Raw genomic sequence first — 16,399 nt, forward strand, 5'->3', positions numbered from 1 at the left:
GTGAAGCTATCATTATTTATACAGTTAAACAGTATACGTTATTTATACAGTATAACACAACAAGAAAAATTGTCCAATACAGGATGGTTGTCAGGTGGGGCATGAGCAAATTAGCCTTTTTTTGTTGTACTAAATTGCTAACGCATTTCAATCTAGGTAAATAAAATACACAATCCAGATAAAAGAGGCTTGAAATGACCAAGTATAAACAACACCTGAGAGTGACATTTCTGAAAACACACATGAGTCCAAATAATTCACTATAATTCATACTCATTCTTGAATTCCTTAATATGCATTATTTTCTTCAACAACACTGGAGACATGTGTATGTGTTTAAATCAGTAAAAGCTCTGATGTTGAATAGCTGGGAGCGATTTCATGTGGACTACCGTGAATGAGTTGGCGTTCATGTTGTTATCCTGGATGTCGAATAGCATGACGGGACTTCTGGAGGATCGTCCATGGTAGTCTCCTTCGTTCTTCAGAGGCTGAGGAGAAGAAAGATCGTCAATCGACTGATCCATTTACTCTTCATCGAGCTCCAGCTTATCGCTGACCAAGAACTCTGACAGTCTGTACGTTTTTCGTCTGTTCAGAACTGCACTTAACGCTGATTATTGCTTTTCAATCTTTCAATCAAGCACGTTTGTCTAAAATCTCACGACAGTAGCAGGAGTTAGCATTAGCCACTACAATTCCACTACATTTTCTGCAGTCATACAAAACAAACCCAACACCAAGTGCAAACAGGAGAAAGGGAAGGGCTTGTTCAACATGTGCAAGGTTATCTGGACCCCAACATCGCTCAAACAAAGCAAACATATATTATACTCTTCTAAAACCACACCACACCACACCTAAAAAACTCTTCGCAGGTGAACGATGACACCAGACATGCAAAACTTTGCAAGAAGTTGTCAGGAAAACCGTAACACCCATGCAGCAAAGTCTTCTCCGTGTTCACGTTAGAGACACAGCACCCCGAAGCCGCCATGCAGCCGTCCTGCACACGCTTCCTCGAGATGGAGTCCTGCATCAAACGTGTCTGCACAAGCTGTCGCGGCAGATGGCCGACAAGTCACGGCAACAGCAGCGGTTGCTGCGGTGAGCACTGCACACCATGCAGGAGATACCTGGCCTGGGCTATGGCTCCGGCGGCACGGGGCCCCGCGGGGCCCGCCGGCCCTGACCGGGGCGGCCCCGTCACCCTCCTGCAGCTCCTGCTGCAGCCTGGAGCTCCCGCCCAGCCAGCCCTCCAGGCCGGCACCGCCGCACGGGCTCAAGCTCCGGGAGAGGCGGGGCGAGGGCGGGAAGAGCAGGAAGTCCTCCCCCTGCGGCGGGGTGAAGGTGAGGAACGGGGTGGCCGAACTGGACCGGGGGGGGTGGGCCGGGGGCGAGGGGGAGGCGGACGGAGAGGCCGTGGGCGAGGCGTAGTAGGGGCTGCCCGTGACGAGAGGCACGGGGCTGGAGGAGTGGGAGGGGGGCAGGTACTCGCCCAGACGGTAGGAGGTGCTGGGCAGGGGGGGGAGAGGAGGAGTAGGGGCGGCAGGGGGGCTGCAGCTCACCCCCCCAACAGTGAGGGAGATCCACTCGTTGGAGACGGCGTGGACCTCCGGGGAGACGGAGCGGCAAGGAGAGCGGGGGAGGGGCAGGGGGGAGGTGGTGAGGCGGTTACGAGCCGGCTTTGGGGCGGCACGGCGTTGGGAAGACGAACACAGACAGGAAGTAGGAAGTAAGGAAAAAGAACGAAGCGTTAAATGAAAACAATAAACAGTGAAAGTACGTAAGCGTAGAGCTTGTAAATAATTTCGTCTTCCTTGAAGAAATCAGATGTTTACTAGAGAAGCGAAAGCCTTCAGGCTGCTCACCTGCGGAGAGGCATTCATGCTGCGGTGGGGCGACTGGCTGATGGGAGGATCGGGGTAGTCCACTCCGTTTTTAACACGGGGTCTTTTGTGCACGTCTACGTAACTGACTGGGAAGATCCCTTGCCGGTTGGTTCCGGAAATCTTCCCCTCGTACCAGTTCTCATCCACCCTACGTATCAGCGTGATACGCTCTCCCTGCACACAGAGGGAGACGTTAAATAAGCCCCACACACCAGCACACATGCCGGCAGAGACTCAGGTGCTTAAACAGGAAGCAACTGTCACAGAAAATACACGACTGTAATTTCACTCTCCCAAGAAATTATATTAAAAATAGGTATTTAGGATTAATCCCTAATTAAAGTTCAAAATCCTTTGTTAAACGCTTGTAGCTCAGCTTGTTTTCTGTACCTTTCTGAATGACATTTCCACCACCGTGTCGCCGGTGAAGTTGAAGCGGGCCATGGCCTCCCCGTACTCCAGAACCTGGACCGGGCCACTCTTCTTGGGCTGGGCCTTTTCTGTCGGGGGCAGCAGCTGCAGGAAGGCAGGTGGATCAGCACGGGGGCGGATCGGCACGTGAGCGGATCGGCACGGGGGTGAGCGGGTCAGCCCGTACCTCGACGTAGTTGCGGGGGAAGATCCCCACTCGGCCGTGATGCTCCCCTTCGTACCAGTTCTGGTCCACCTGACGCAGGATGTACACAATGTCTCCCTTCTGAAAAGGCAGCTCCCTGTAAGAGGACATGCGCTCCAGTTAGGGGAGTCCAGGTCAAGCCCCTTCCAACACCTCAATTACACCACCGCCATATTTGGCTTTTTCAATTTCTTCTTTAACAACAAATTATTTTTCTCACAAGGTTATATGCCAGAAAAATTAAATAATGAAAGTTGCATATTAGTTGTTTTGGTCTAACATAACTGAACTTAGCATTTAAAACAAATGACCATGGATGAACTAGATTCCAGGTTCAGACATCTTCAGAAGTGTACACTCACTTTAGAGTCTCTGCTTTGAAGTTGAACAATGCCAGGGCCGGCGTCCTCTGTAAAGAGCACAAGTCACACAGACTCTTAAAATCTGGAACGTGACCGACAACATCAGGGCGGCCGACAATAGGTTACAGTCACTCAGCTGATCCTACATGCCCTACTGCCTAGTCAAGCCAAGCGTCCCCAAAGGGCAAACTCCTCCCACTCTGGACACGGGCCATCAATCACCTCGGGGCCGGACTTCCTCTTCTCCGTGTCGTTGATGGTGAGCAGGTCCCCAAAGCGCTCGTTGGTGATGAACTGCTGGTGCGTGAGCACGAGGCCGGCGTGGCGGCGAGACGCTATGTCGGCCTCCTCCTGTTCACGCTTCATACGTCTCTGCTCCTCCAGGATTTTCTGGAGAAACGTGAGACTTTCGGTTTACTCACAGGAAGAGTGCAACACAGCAGTTGTTATAGGCTCCATCAGATCTCAGGGCGCGGTGGCTGTTGAGCGGGGGGGCTCACACACTCCCACTACACCACTGGGGGGGATGCATCCCCCCTGTTAAATTTACACCCCTGGGAATGGGGCAAAAACATGGGGCAGGAACATGGAGCAGGAACATGAGGCAGGAACATGAGGCAGGAACATGAGGCAGGAACATGGGGCTTGATTATAAACCACGAACTGAATTTAAGTGAATTTAAGTGGTCAAAGATTTAGCATATTTTCAATTTCCTATTCAGACATTTTATTTCAAGACTCCAAAATTAGTGCACTTAATTAGCGCTGAGGTCGCAATATTAGCATAAAAACGTAGCAGAGGAACTGTACCTCCTTGTCTCCGTAGCGACGGCGGACCATGTCCTCTGTGTTTTCCCCGTGCTCTCCTTGGCTTAATGGATGTGAGGAGTCGGACTCTGTTGGAGAAGACGCCATGATGACCTTTTATTCTCTGCTTAAAACATCAAGTGAATTTTTCAGAAATAACAACTAAATGTATGTAAACAAGGGAACTCATGCTCTAATTCACCACAGTTGTTACGCACAATGTCACGACCTTGACATGGAAAACGCAGCCTCAATGTTCACAGATCACCATCTCATCACCGCGAGTGAGACACACAATGGTCTGCATGCGTGATTCAGGGTGACAACATCCCATCACAGCTAACACACTATGTACTGTATTAAACCGTGTTGAAATGTACATAAACGTATGAGCACAGGTGTGTCCAAATAAAGAGTCACCCAAAACAATAAAACGCAGAGTATGTGGTAACAAAGTCTGCACATGTATCATACAACACAACGGCAAACGTAGAATATGCCATGTTGCCATGTTTAAAGTTCAGAATGATGCAACAGTAATTTCAGTCAGTGATTCAGACTGCCACAAGACTGGCACTAGTTTATCATGGCAAACTAATAATAAAAACAAAAGTGGTTTTCAAATGTCTTAGTCATGCTGAAATCATTTTACATGGCAAAATAACTCCATGGTATCTAATCTTGCATGCAAAACTATTAAGATAAAACACACACACACACACACTATACATATATATATATATATATATATATATATATATATATATATATACACACACACACACACAACGCACATATATACACAGACACAGTTAAGGTTATTTTAGTAAAAGAAATAGTCTCTGTGGTCGATAAATTTGATTGAATGGGATGGGGAATTTAAATTACCCAAATATTTGCTGTATTTCCAATACCACTTTACCGTTTTCATGTTTAGTCTAAAATTGAGCATTGCATTTACAGAACAGTTCAATAGCAACACAAGCTAAATGCTGCTAAAACAAGACAGAGTGGAGACAGAGAGTGCCAGACAGAGACAGACAAAAGATGTATTGATGTGCAATGACTTTCAGACACTTTCAGACAAAAGAGCACAAATAAAGCTGAGGTATCAGGAAGATCTTTGCCAAACAGCACACACGGTAAGATGGATATCTTGTCATTTTCCACAAGATCATATAGTCGGCCACGCACTGCACACCACTGAGATGGAGAAAGCAAAGTCACTTGGAGGTGAGAGAAATGGTAGACAGGAGAGAGGGATGAGGGAGGGGTGAGTGGTCACGGAGCCACAGATGAGCGTGGGTGGAGAGAGAGAGACACGCAGAAGGGTCTTGGCATAGCCACCTCCGCACTGGCTTTTACTGGCGTCGGAGGGTTCCCCGTCCACCACCTCCTCCGCGCTCGGCCTTTCGCCAGGAGAACCGTCGCCGTTGCTCAGCCTCTCCAGAACCTCCAGGGAGGACAGGCGCTGCGGGATGATGGGCTTGGGCCCGGGAGACTCTCCCGCCACGGCCGCGGTGGCCGGCGCCGTCCGCTTGGCTTGGCGCGCGTGCAGCGGCTTCCGTAGGGAGAACGGCGCCGGACCCATGAGCAACAGGTTGGTGGGGGGTGTGGATCTGCGCTCGGGGAGGGAGGCCACGCCCTGCTGACGCTCGTGCCTGCGGATGGTGGTGAAACGGGTGTAGGAGGCGGGGCAGGAGCCTTTACACTTGCTGGGTTTGAGGTGAAGCTGCTGGAAGGGGAGGTGGTCAGGGGGGTGGTGGTGGTGGTGGTCTTCTGATGTGGGGGTGCAGGGTATTGAGGAATTACATATGGTGTTGTCAGTAGTGGTGTTTTGCACGCAGCTGTTGGGCTGTTCAGCTTGGTCCTTGGGGTGTGGGAGTGGTTCTGAGTGTGTTTGTGAGGTATGGTTCTGTTTAAGGGAGGGGGAACATCCTGCTGCTGTAGCTCCCGAGAGCTGCGGCTCCTGAGAGTCCTGGTCCACTGCAGGCACTAGGGGGCAGTCATCCACACGTACCGGCCCTGGAATGGCTAATGACTCAGCAGACAGAGCTGATTGGAGGAAGCAAGCTCCAGGGGTGGGGCTTTGGGAGGAGCTAGGTCCACTGGAGAGGGTGGGCATGGAGGCGGAGCGTGTGGGGGCCACGCTGGAACGCCGAATGATGCGTTCAAACTCCATCACCCGAAAGGTCACAGCGTCGCGGGGCACGAGCCCAGGCCGGTCCACGGCAGCATCATCGCCCGGCCTCTCGAAGAGAGAGGTCAGACTGCGGACACTAGCGTGCGGGCTGGAACCCAGCGAGCCGGGCCTGTGTATGTGGTGCATGGTCCTGTAGAGGGAAGAGAACTCGGACGTGCTCTTCACGCCGTCATTGGCGGGCCCGTTTCTCAGAGGCGACGTGTTTAGACGGTCCGCCCCGCTCTCAGTAGCCACGTCGCGGTCCTCGTCGGCCGCTTCGTGGCTGGCGGAAGCAGGCGGCTCCTGGTGGAGATGCTCACAGCTGCGCTCTGCCGGACGGCCCGTCGCCTCCGGCTTCCCCTCCCGGGCCTCGTGGGTCGCGGCGGAGAGCTTGGGCTTGAACTTGGAGGGAAGGATTTGTGGGATGCAGGCTTTGGCAGCGGACAGGGACTTCTTAGTCTTATTCTGAGTACCTAGTGCGTTACTGGCAAGAACTGAGCGACTATTTACAGAGGAGCATGGTGCAAACATACAGCCATTCCCACCTTTATAATCCACTGGCAGGCATGCAGGACAACAGAACAAACACCAGGTTAGGTTACTCCCACACTTCAGACACGCACAAAACGCTATTAGAGTGCAATAATTGCATCACTTCATTAGTCATACATCAGTAAGTGCTGTTACCTCTAAGACATTAGACTACAAAACATACAGTAAAGACTGGACAATAAAACAAATCAGATTAACAAAGTGTTTTCACTGAAATTTCCATTAAAAACCCATGTGTGTGTTTTTTTTATAAGAAATCGTTTAACCTTCCATAAAATTTGACCTTAAATTGGACCTAAATCTAACTGCCGAAAAAAAAAGTGAGCTGAAACAAATGTGCACATAAAGAAGGAAAAACCATCAAAGAAACTGCGATGCAATGGAATGAAAAAAATGCCACGCCGTAAATCTTCTTGTGAAAATACAACTAGCAGGTCTGACTGAAGGCTGAATGCCTGCCCACTGCAAAATACCATAGTCTCTCCGGAGAGCTCACACCGGCACCCCAACGGCAGGACCGGGCGGCCTCTGCCCTCCCATCGACTGGCGGGCAGCGTCTGAGCTGAGTCTGCACCAAACACCAAGCGCTACCAGTCTGAATTCAGATCTGTAAATTCAGGATCCAGGTCTCGTGAATACTGGAACACCTGCTTTTGTCATTCCCAACGAGTCTCAGTTACAGCCTCAGACTCCCTCAATGTTCCCAAACCCAGATGAGCAGAGTCAGGGTTTCTAAGATCGTGCAATCATTTGATTACATCACGTGCACTGGGGACGTGACAGAACGGTCCCCAAACAGAGCAGGTGCAGCTGTTTCCGATCCTAAAGTTTGTTCCAGCTGCAACCAATGTGGGTCATCCTATGGCCTAATCCAGAATTTCCAGCACAGTGCCAAAACTGTCAAATTGCTAAATGTGGTTAAGCAATTGGCTCATTTATGAGTCCCATAATTCTTTAGATTTTTTACATTTTGAAACCAGGTTTATTGTTGCCTACAGTTAAGACATTTAATCTACTATGCAAAAAGAGAGAAAGAACAGAATTACAGTTTATTGAAGAGTTTACCTTTGGCTTTACTGCTGCAGGAGGAATAATACATCCTCTGAGTGCATTAAGACCTTCACTTCACATGTTTTTAGTCTAAACAAGCGTATTTTTACTTAAGCACCCCGGAAAAAGCAGATCAGTACACTACAGGTTTGCCTTACAACTAATAATAACTATTAGTGGAAACAGTCCTCATCCCCTCCTCTAACCAACACACACCTCCCAGCTGCCTTCCCGGGTCATATGGGCTGGCATTCTGTCCTGTGACCTCAGCCTAACAGCTGACTTCCTCACGCCTGCTCACCCCTACATGCCCCGCATATTGACCCGGCCACCGTGGGTCCGTCCTCCATCGGCAGATCCCTGCGTTAAGCTACAGCCCTCATCTCGTGCTCCGCACCGTGGGGCGGCCTGCAGAGCCAGGCGCCAGACCCCCCCCTTCACCTCCACCTCCTCACCCTCAACACCCCTCTGCCCGGGCCAGAGCCACCCCAGCTGGGTCCGGCCACCGACCGGCCTTCTGGCCGCAAACACACAGCCTCCAGTGGAGGCAGAGTGACCGAAGGTCAGGCCAGACATCTGTTAGGTGTCAAATGTGGAAAGAAAGCGGTCGGCTTTAATGGGACGCAGGAAGATAAATGAGCAGGACTGTTTTGCTGATGTGGAGGGGAAGAATGCGCCGATGACAAGATGAGCTGAGGTATCTGAACAGATCATTAAAACAAGGGCTACAGTCAGGCTAGGAACACACACGCAATGCAGGGAGTTTGGCCAGCAAGAGACCCCCACCTCACCCACCCACCCCCCCTCACTGCCATTCCTGGCCACGGGTTCGAGTGAGAAGGATGAAGGATGAACCCTACCTCTGGAAGATGTGCTGGGGTGGCGTTTGTTAAGTGCTCGCAGGCCCTGCAGTGGAATGTCGCCGCCCTCCAGGACGCTCTTGTAAACGTTCCGGTCGCATTCCAGAGACGTGTTCTCAGGGGCGGCCGAGCTGGCCTCCCTCCCTGGTACTGCGGGGTACGGTTTGCAGGCAGGGCTGTGGACAAACACAGAGGTCCAAATACGAACTCACACTGAATCAGTGAAGAGCAGATAACAGTGTTTCATTTTTTACCAAATAAACATTCACAAACATTCAACAGCCATCTGCTGTTTGGGAAATCTATGTCAGTCCTTCAGGAGTGCAACCATTTTCTGGGACTGATTACAAAACTGAAGCCTCATGTGCCCGGCTAACCTTTGCGTGGTTGCACCTCGGCGGTGATGAGACAGCTGCTTTAACCCTTCATCGGAACATTCCAGAGAAGCGGGAGAGACTGGCCTTCCACAACCCAACTGAAGCCTCCCACACGGGGCTTGGGATGGAAACACGGACTCTTAGAGGGAGTGGCACTTTACATGGACACGCCCCAGAATCTGCCATGTTGGAGTTGAGTTAGCACACTGTGCACTGCAAACAAGTTGGGCAGTCGAATGATTTCCGACTTTAGACTTTAGGACCCCCCCAAAAGTGTGCTTGTCCAGCCGCAGTAACCAAACGCCACTTGGGACGCAGCCCTCAAACACACCCTTGTCTCACACCCAATCATGGCTGGATAAACACTGTGCTCCTTCACATTCTCCCAAACTGCTAACAAAAGCATCGCTGTGTGTCCAAGACCCATCTCTGAGATCCACCCTGTGAGTGCCAAACAAATGTTCCAAAATATCCCACAAAAATACTGTTCTGGGTGGGGACGGGTTGCACAAAGTTTGAATTACATAATCACAAACCATAAAAGCCTTGTAATTAGCCTACTTTTAAGTACTTTGATTTTCTAAGCATTTCAGAACTGTATTTCTGGCCATTAAGAAGTTACATCACTCCAGCCTGTGGCATACATTATTCAAAAACATTTTTGCATATACCGTTACAAACACATCTTTTACACAAGATCCTACAAAAATAAAAACCATAATCAGAAAATAAAATCAAACCTCAGCATAATTATTTAGCAGTAAACAGTTTCCAAGTAAATAACCACATCGTTAATCATGTAGTTTGTTATGTATGCCTGACTGCATATTCTGTGTAACCCAGAAAGCGCTAAAAGGGCCACGGGCAGGTGCGTGGCGCTGGTGTTGACCCAGGGGCCCGTGCCAGATGCTCAGTGGCGAGGCAGCACGCAGCGACTATCTGTGTCACACCAGACGCCATCGGCACCCTGTACAGCAACCCGAGCTGTGGTGGGGATGGTGTTAGCGGGATCACCCGAGCATCAGAGCCCCCGTACGGTTCAGCACACACACGCCCCGTGCAGGAGGAGCGCACACACTCCCAGCGGAGGGTAGGGCCTCCACCTGTTTTTGGTGGACGGTCCACCGGACAGGAATAAAGCACCATCCGTGTCAGAAGAAGCAAAGGGAGGGTTTGTGTCTCGAATGTTCCACCACTGAGGAGGGACTGGCGTCTTTCACTCTGTTTACAGAAGGACAGCAGCTGCCCTCGTGCTCTGTTACAGGGCAACTAGTGTTAGTCATGTGGCAAAACAACACACTCTTTAAAAGGCTGAACATCCTTCAGACATGAAAGGGAACGAGAACTGTGAAAAATAAATGCCAGTGATTCCCAGGAGACGTGATGCTTTCAGAACTCTCAAAAAGAGGTGTGTCTGTGGCCAGAGATTTGTCATGAGAAATTAGTAATACTAATCCAAATGAAGAATGTAAGTTTCTATTGTAAAAAAAAAAACACAGACAATGTCAAAATTGCTACCTATAGTACAATTACACTGTAACAGAAAATCACAACAAGCTTTTGGTTTTTTTTTTTTTTTTTTTTACACAGGATTGGAATGTTTTTCCTGGTTGCCTATGAGAGATGTGTGGAGAACTTTCTACCATTGGGCCTCAGAACAATAAAAGCTGTGGGATTCCTGTAACTTCATCCCAACAACAGCCCCAACAACAGAAATCAACACAGACCACTAAAGCCAGACGACGTTCCCAGTGGTGCGACTGCTACCTAAATATCCTCTTGGATGGAAAACATCCATCTAATAAAAAGCTCTTACCACACCGCCCCACGGGGGAGAGGAGGATAAGGGGGAATTCTGCACAGCCACAGGGTGGGTGTGAGCTCTCTTATCTTTCCACAAAAGACATCCAGCTTTTATTTTCAGTCACTGGTTTCAGCATGGAATAAATCAGCACATTCTACCCATTCCCTCTCCTCCAATAACCCCCTCCCTTTCACACACACACACACACACACACACACACACACACACACACACACACACACACACACACACACATCCTCACACACAGGACATGCTGTACTGGTAGTGGTAGCAGGCGCTCGGGAAACGGTCGGGGAAGTGGGGGATGTCTCCACAGGCACGCGACAGAGAACAGACCAGCACTGCAAATGGAGGCGAGGGGAGAGAGCCCGCCAGAGAGGAAGAAAGAACACGGACTTACTATGGCTGCAGGTCAGCGGCTGGTTCCAGGGGGCTGAAAGAGGGGGCACTCTGCAACAAACCAAACAAAGAAGTCATTGATAGCTCCGCAGGCTGAACTCTCGGGCAGTTAGAAGAGGAGAGGGTGCATTAGTCGATCCAGCTGGCGGTGGGCTCCGGACTCCAGGCTCCTGCGCTCAAAGCTCACACCAGTGGCTCTTCTGGATGAAGTGTAGCGTGCAGAAGTAAGCGAGTATTTTGGCCCAGCATGCGAGTTAGGGGCAAACAAGCCGCTGGAAGCAAGGGGCGGGGTTAGCGTGGGCTTAGAGGGGCGCCCGTGTTGGGAGGGGGCTGTCAGCGGCTCAGCCAATCAGCTCCCGTCTCTCCCTGTAGCCGCTCTTTTGTCTGCTGTTGAGTCACTCTCATTTCTAGCCGACCAGACTGGCAGACAATTAACCAGCTGGTGTGGGAAACCAGCCAAATTGCATGGGCAAACACACACACACACACACACACTCACATTTTCAAAATAGCGAGCATGGCGTACACTCACATCTGACGCCCTGCGCATTCACGCAGGGGTGACATTAATAGTATGTGAGAGGAAGTTTTCATTCGCCACGCTCTCTGGCACATGTGCTGATCCTGTGAGGAGGGTGGGTGTTATTACCAGGCAGCGAGTCCAAACGGAAGAGAACCGGCAGCCACTCAGCGCCGGCCTCTGGGCTTTGAATGGTTTACAGGCGACTAATTTTAGGCCACTGTTTCTGTTGCTTTCCCTCCGAGTGGACGTCACAGCCGACCAAAATACCGGTCGTGACAGCACGCCTCTGAGTAAAAGCACAAGTGTTGTTTGCAAATACGATTGCGCAATCCCAGCTCGGCCCGCGCGCCTTGCGGGGATAACGGCTCAGGCTACGTGCGCTCCCCTACGCTCCCACCCTGACGCGGCTCTCCTCCAACCACAAAACGAGGCAATGGACCCCCTGCTTTTTCCCCTTGCTGGTTGCCGGGGAAAAAGATCACGAATAACCTTTGGACGTGAATGTCAAGCTTTGTGGTAGAATTTCATTCTGCCAGGTCTAAAGACTCTTCTATTTATAAATGCTCATGTTCTAGAAACTTCATCCTTCAAGGGCAGCTGACATATGGAGTCACCGTTATCTGTGAAGATGGGACTTTTGTTCTTTTCCTGCCCGTCCGGTTCGTTATTTATGACCGGGAGGCCGCGAGGACGGACCCGCGTGGCTAATTGAGCCTGACCCTGATGCAGCAGGCACGCAAAACAGGAAGCATGCTTGAGTGAGTTATCTGAACTGGCGCTCATCTTGGTCTAGATACCTAGATAACACAAAGCACGTTGTTAGCGACGGCCAAACAAGAGGAAATGACACAAAACGAAAACCAGATGAATCATGTAATTCCGGTAGTTACTGCCACAGTGGCAGATAGAAAGCCACTTTCACTCGACCATAAGCGCAACTTCCACGGCCAGATACGACCTTCTGGAACCTGCAGTACAGAACGCACATGGAAGGGCCCACGTTCTACGTGCAAATGGTCAGCAAAGTATAGTTTCAATCGTAAAGTCCCACACTGCATCTAAGGAGTTGGTATTTGCATGGGTAAACACCAGGACTGTGCCGCCTGGCAAATGCCTGCTGTGCCTGCTATCTCCTTCAATGCATCCGCCAGCCAGTGAGCTAAGGCAGGCTAATGGGAGCACTGGTACTAATGGTACGCTGCCTTTGCCTGGAGGGTCAACCACAGCTCACTGGAGGAGGAGCAGGCAGCCCTGGGCAGGACTCGCTCCTGACCACGCCACCCCCGAAACTGAACACGGGCTCGAGCTGCTCACCGGTTCATCCAAAATGTGAAGATCAACTCAGGTCAATCATGTTGAACACTGAAGTGGGTGTCCAGCGTGAACACTCTGAAGTGGGTGTCCAGCGTGAACACTCTGAAGTGGGTGTCCAGCGTGAACACTCTGAAGTGGGTGTCCAGCGTGAACACTCTGAAGTGGGTGTCCAGCGTGAATACTATGAAGTGGGTGTCCAGCGTGAACACTCTGAAGTGGGTGTCCAGCGTGAATACTATGAAGTGGGTGTCCAGCGTGAACACTCTGAAGTGGGTGTCCAGCGTGAATACTATGAAGTGGGTGTCCAGCGTGAACACTCTGAAGTGGGTGTCCAGCGTGAATACTATGAAGTGGGTGTCCAGCGTGAACACTCTGAAGTGGGTGTCCTGCCACACCTCATCGTGGCTGAGGCCATCGTGCGCGGGCGTGCAGGGACTTGCTTTCTGCTCCGTTCCTGTCAGCGTGAAAGTCCTCCTTCCTCCATCCCTCATGGGAGCTGTTACTCCACATGACCTAACTTCACAAAACTGACCATTACGGTTTGGTAACGTGAAGTACAGAAACTCAGTAGTAACTAACTTAGGAGAAGGCTTTTCTTCGTAATAGGGACCACATGAACGATTAATCACATTAGTCTCAACATTGACTGAGACGTAAATTCCTTTTCTCTGACTAGCTGGAACACTTGTGTTAACAATGTTTCTGTATTTTCATGTGCTTGGCTCCCTCCTAACAGGTGGTGGAGATGACTCAACAAAATTTACTACTTTTCTGCTGTATAAATAGCATACAATGCAGGACATGTGTTCCAGACGCACACACAAAAAGGAGGTACAATCCCAAATACAGAATGACACTTAAGATTGTACATTTCTCTTTTTTATCTTACTTCTACTCCCAGAAAGGTATTTCACTCTGTCAGCCAGCATGATCTAAAATAGATGTAAACTTGTAAGGAAAAAGAGGTCACCGTCGTAACACAGGTGGCATGAGGAATGACAGTAAACCTGACAGCTAGAGCCTGAACTGGCACACGACAGGGATACGGGTTTGTTACAGTGCCCTGAATCCGTGGCAAGGGTCAGTCCATACTGATGGTAGATAATTCCTGTCTCCACACACACACACACACACACACACACACACACACACACACACACACAAGTATGCACGCACATACATACATACATACACATGCACACACTATGCACAAGCACAAGCATTTCGAGCATTAGCGACCATATGTAGTCCAAAATGTAGTCACTTATTCCTGTCTCGGTGAGCTGTTCTCCACTCATGAGATGAGATTTCATGAGATGAGATCGCTGCTCATCTGTCAGCTCGTATAAAACATAATTTCCTCAGTGTTCTTCAGTGTTTCCGATTCTGGTCCTGGAGTAACCCTGCATTGCACATTTGAGTGTATTTCTGCTCTCAAACGATTTTCCTCAGGTTTAAAATGGATATGTCACAGCAGGGAACACACTACAACGTACAACACTGAGGTACTCCCTAGCAGTAAAGTCTTCAGCAAAGAGAGGCTGGTTTTACTACTCTTGGCTAAAGGTTTTGTGTAAAACAGTTATAGCAACAGCATTCAAAACTCTTGACACATCTTGCTATGGACCCTAATAAAGCTGGAACGTCTGACTGACTCCAGCAGCTATCAGGCGCAGACGCCCTGCTGACGGCACCGGACACAGTCACGCCTATCGGCTCGTTCTTGTGCAGACACGTGAGCTGCCCGGAGGCTCCACGGAAGGCCCGCTCACGCAGGGGAAGCTCCGAACTCGTGGCGTGGACCCGTAGGAAAGAGTGACACAGCCGTGAGGTGGCCAGCCAGCACGGGGAGCCTGACATCATACTGAGACCTGGACAATGAGACTCACTCACAGCTGTGGTTACCGATGGAAGGCTGGTGTTAAATACCAAACATCTGAGGGAATAAGGAGAAAATACTACACTCTGTTGCTGGGCACACAATGAGTCAGTGGCCATAACCTCAGATTGTAGCCTCACAGGGGCTGGGCTGGTTGGGGGGGGGGGCTCAGATCCCAGTTAACTCCAGCCATTCTCATCCTTTAGGCTTTTTTTTTTTTTACAAGAACACTCCTAAAGATCAAGAGGAAATGTGTATTTTTTAGAAGGTTTTTCAGAAAGTTTCCATCGGTAGATTTTATAAACAAGAGCTCCAGATGTTCACAGAAAAAAGGTCTTGAGGGTTGGCTGATGGCTCTGATACAGCTTCCTCTAGAGTGCTAAACGCATCAAGTGTTGATCTGCCTCTGTCATCTGGGCTAGATAAAAGGTTCACAGTATAAGCCCAGATCCTAATGACCACATGGTTTACCAGATGCTGTCAGGTCATTTCTATACAGGGAGATTAGCTTCACCGACCTGAAATGACTGAGTATGGCTAGTTCGAACGCTGCTCTGGGGCACAAGTTGTAACATATGAGAACACGAAAGAGTTATCCATCTGTCACCTCAGTTGTGAGGGTAAAGGTGTCAGTCTCACACCTGTCTCGAGCTTAGAGCTCATCTTGATATACTGACACAAAGTTACGTGACAGCAGGGCTGTTTGGTTGAGTTTGTAAAGAGCCTCCAGAGAACTGTTTCACATTTAGTTGGCTAACATGAAGGACAGAGTTTGTAATGTGATGCCAATTAGGAACAGACAAGTCAATGAAGACGATGAATGAAGAGAACAGACCTCAAAGAAGAGGGGGAATGATCACATCTACAGTGACTTTCGTTTTTCCCTCGCTTGAAAACACCTCCGTCTAAAAGAAGGGGCTTTGTTCGGTACACAAACTATACTGCCTCTGACAAAATCAGCCCGCATGCATCTGAATTATATTCCCTGCTAAAACAACACCTCCTTTGGGCACGGGACTGAGCCACAATGATGGGCAACACGGATGAGACAGGGCTGAAGGTGTGGGCATACTCTGGCAGATGGGGCGGAGCTTAGGCAGGGGGCGGGGACTGGCAGACACAGACAAGTTTAGGGGAATAAATGGGTGCTAAATAAAATGAAGGTACGACATGCATTCGCTTAAAACAAAGTTGGGTCATTTTAACTCAACTTACCGCTTTTCCAAATTCCATCTCTGAAAAGAATCTATACCAAGGTTCATTCTCTAAATCTACATCTTCGGGGCTTAAGTCCTGAGTTTACATAGCCAGGGCCATGAAGAATGGAGGACACAGAGAGAAAAAGAGAAAGACGACAATTCAGAACACAAGGATGAGACTGGATGAGGCATTCGATATGAAACACATGTGAGAGCTGTTACAAGTATCTCTGTGGATGTGGGCAGAAGGATTCCAGGAGGACGAGACAAACACAAAAGCTGATTAGGCCTCGGCCCGATGACATCTGAATGTCTGGCTTATGTCAGAAGTAAGGAGCACAGGAAACAGGAAACTTGTTTAGACAATGCAGAAGGGGAGGATAGAAACCCCCTTAAAACCTCCCACGAAATGACATTTCTTTTACTATCTATAAATGTCTAATGACACTTCTTTTACTATCTACAACTAATGACATTTCACACTTTTCAAGCAATCAGAAAGAGGAGAATGCATCACTAATCATCCATTACAATCTTACTGTTGTATTGTTTTATCAAATAT

At 49.5% G+C, this 16,399-nt stretch overlaps 1 protein-coding gene across 5 annotated transcripts in view; it reads right to left on the bottom strand.

Moving 5' to 3' along the window:
• Positions 1-16,399, bottom strand: part of sorbs1 (sorbin and SH3 domain containing 1) — a 37,185-nt gene that overhangs the window by 4,396 nt on the left and 16,390 nt on the right. For 3 of the 5 annotated variants that reach the window (XM_076974319.1, XM_076974316.1, XM_076974317.1), the window contains 11 exons: positions 15,854-15,931; positions 10,924-10,973; positions 8,322-8,497; positions 3,681-3,766; positions 3,093-3,260; positions 2,871-2,917; positions 2,491-2,605; positions 2,283-2,408; positions 1,872-2,066; positions 1,137-1,685; positions 393-491 (listed from right to left, as the gene is read on the bottom strand). In XM_076974319.1, the coding sequence (XP_076830434.1) occupies positions 393-491; positions 1,137-1,685; positions 1,872-2,066; positions 2,283-2,408; positions 2,491-2,605; positions 2,871-2,917; positions 3,093-3,260; positions 3,681-3,766; positions 8,322-8,497; positions 10,924-10,973; positions 15,854-15,931 (1,689 nt within the window). Of the gene's footprint in view, positions 1-392; positions 492-1,136; positions 1,686-1,871; positions 2,067-2,282; positions 2,409-2,490; positions 2,606-2,870; positions 2,918-3,092; positions 3,261-3,680; positions 3,767-5,024; positions 6,405-8,321; positions 8,498-10,923; positions 10,974-15,853; positions 15,932-16,399 lie in introns of all 5 variants that reach the window. The other 2 variants (XM_076974320.1, XM_076974318.1) reach the window with 2 other exon arrangements.

The sequence above is a fragment of the Brachyhypopomus gauderio genome, chromosome 15, assembly GCF_052324685.1.
Source record: "Brachyhypopomus gauderio isolate BG-103 chromosome 15, BGAUD_0.2, whole genome shotgun sequence".
Classification (NCBI taxonomy): Eukaryota; Metazoa; Chordata; class Actinopteri; order Gymnotiformes; family Hypopomidae; genus Brachyhypopomus; species Brachyhypopomus gauderio.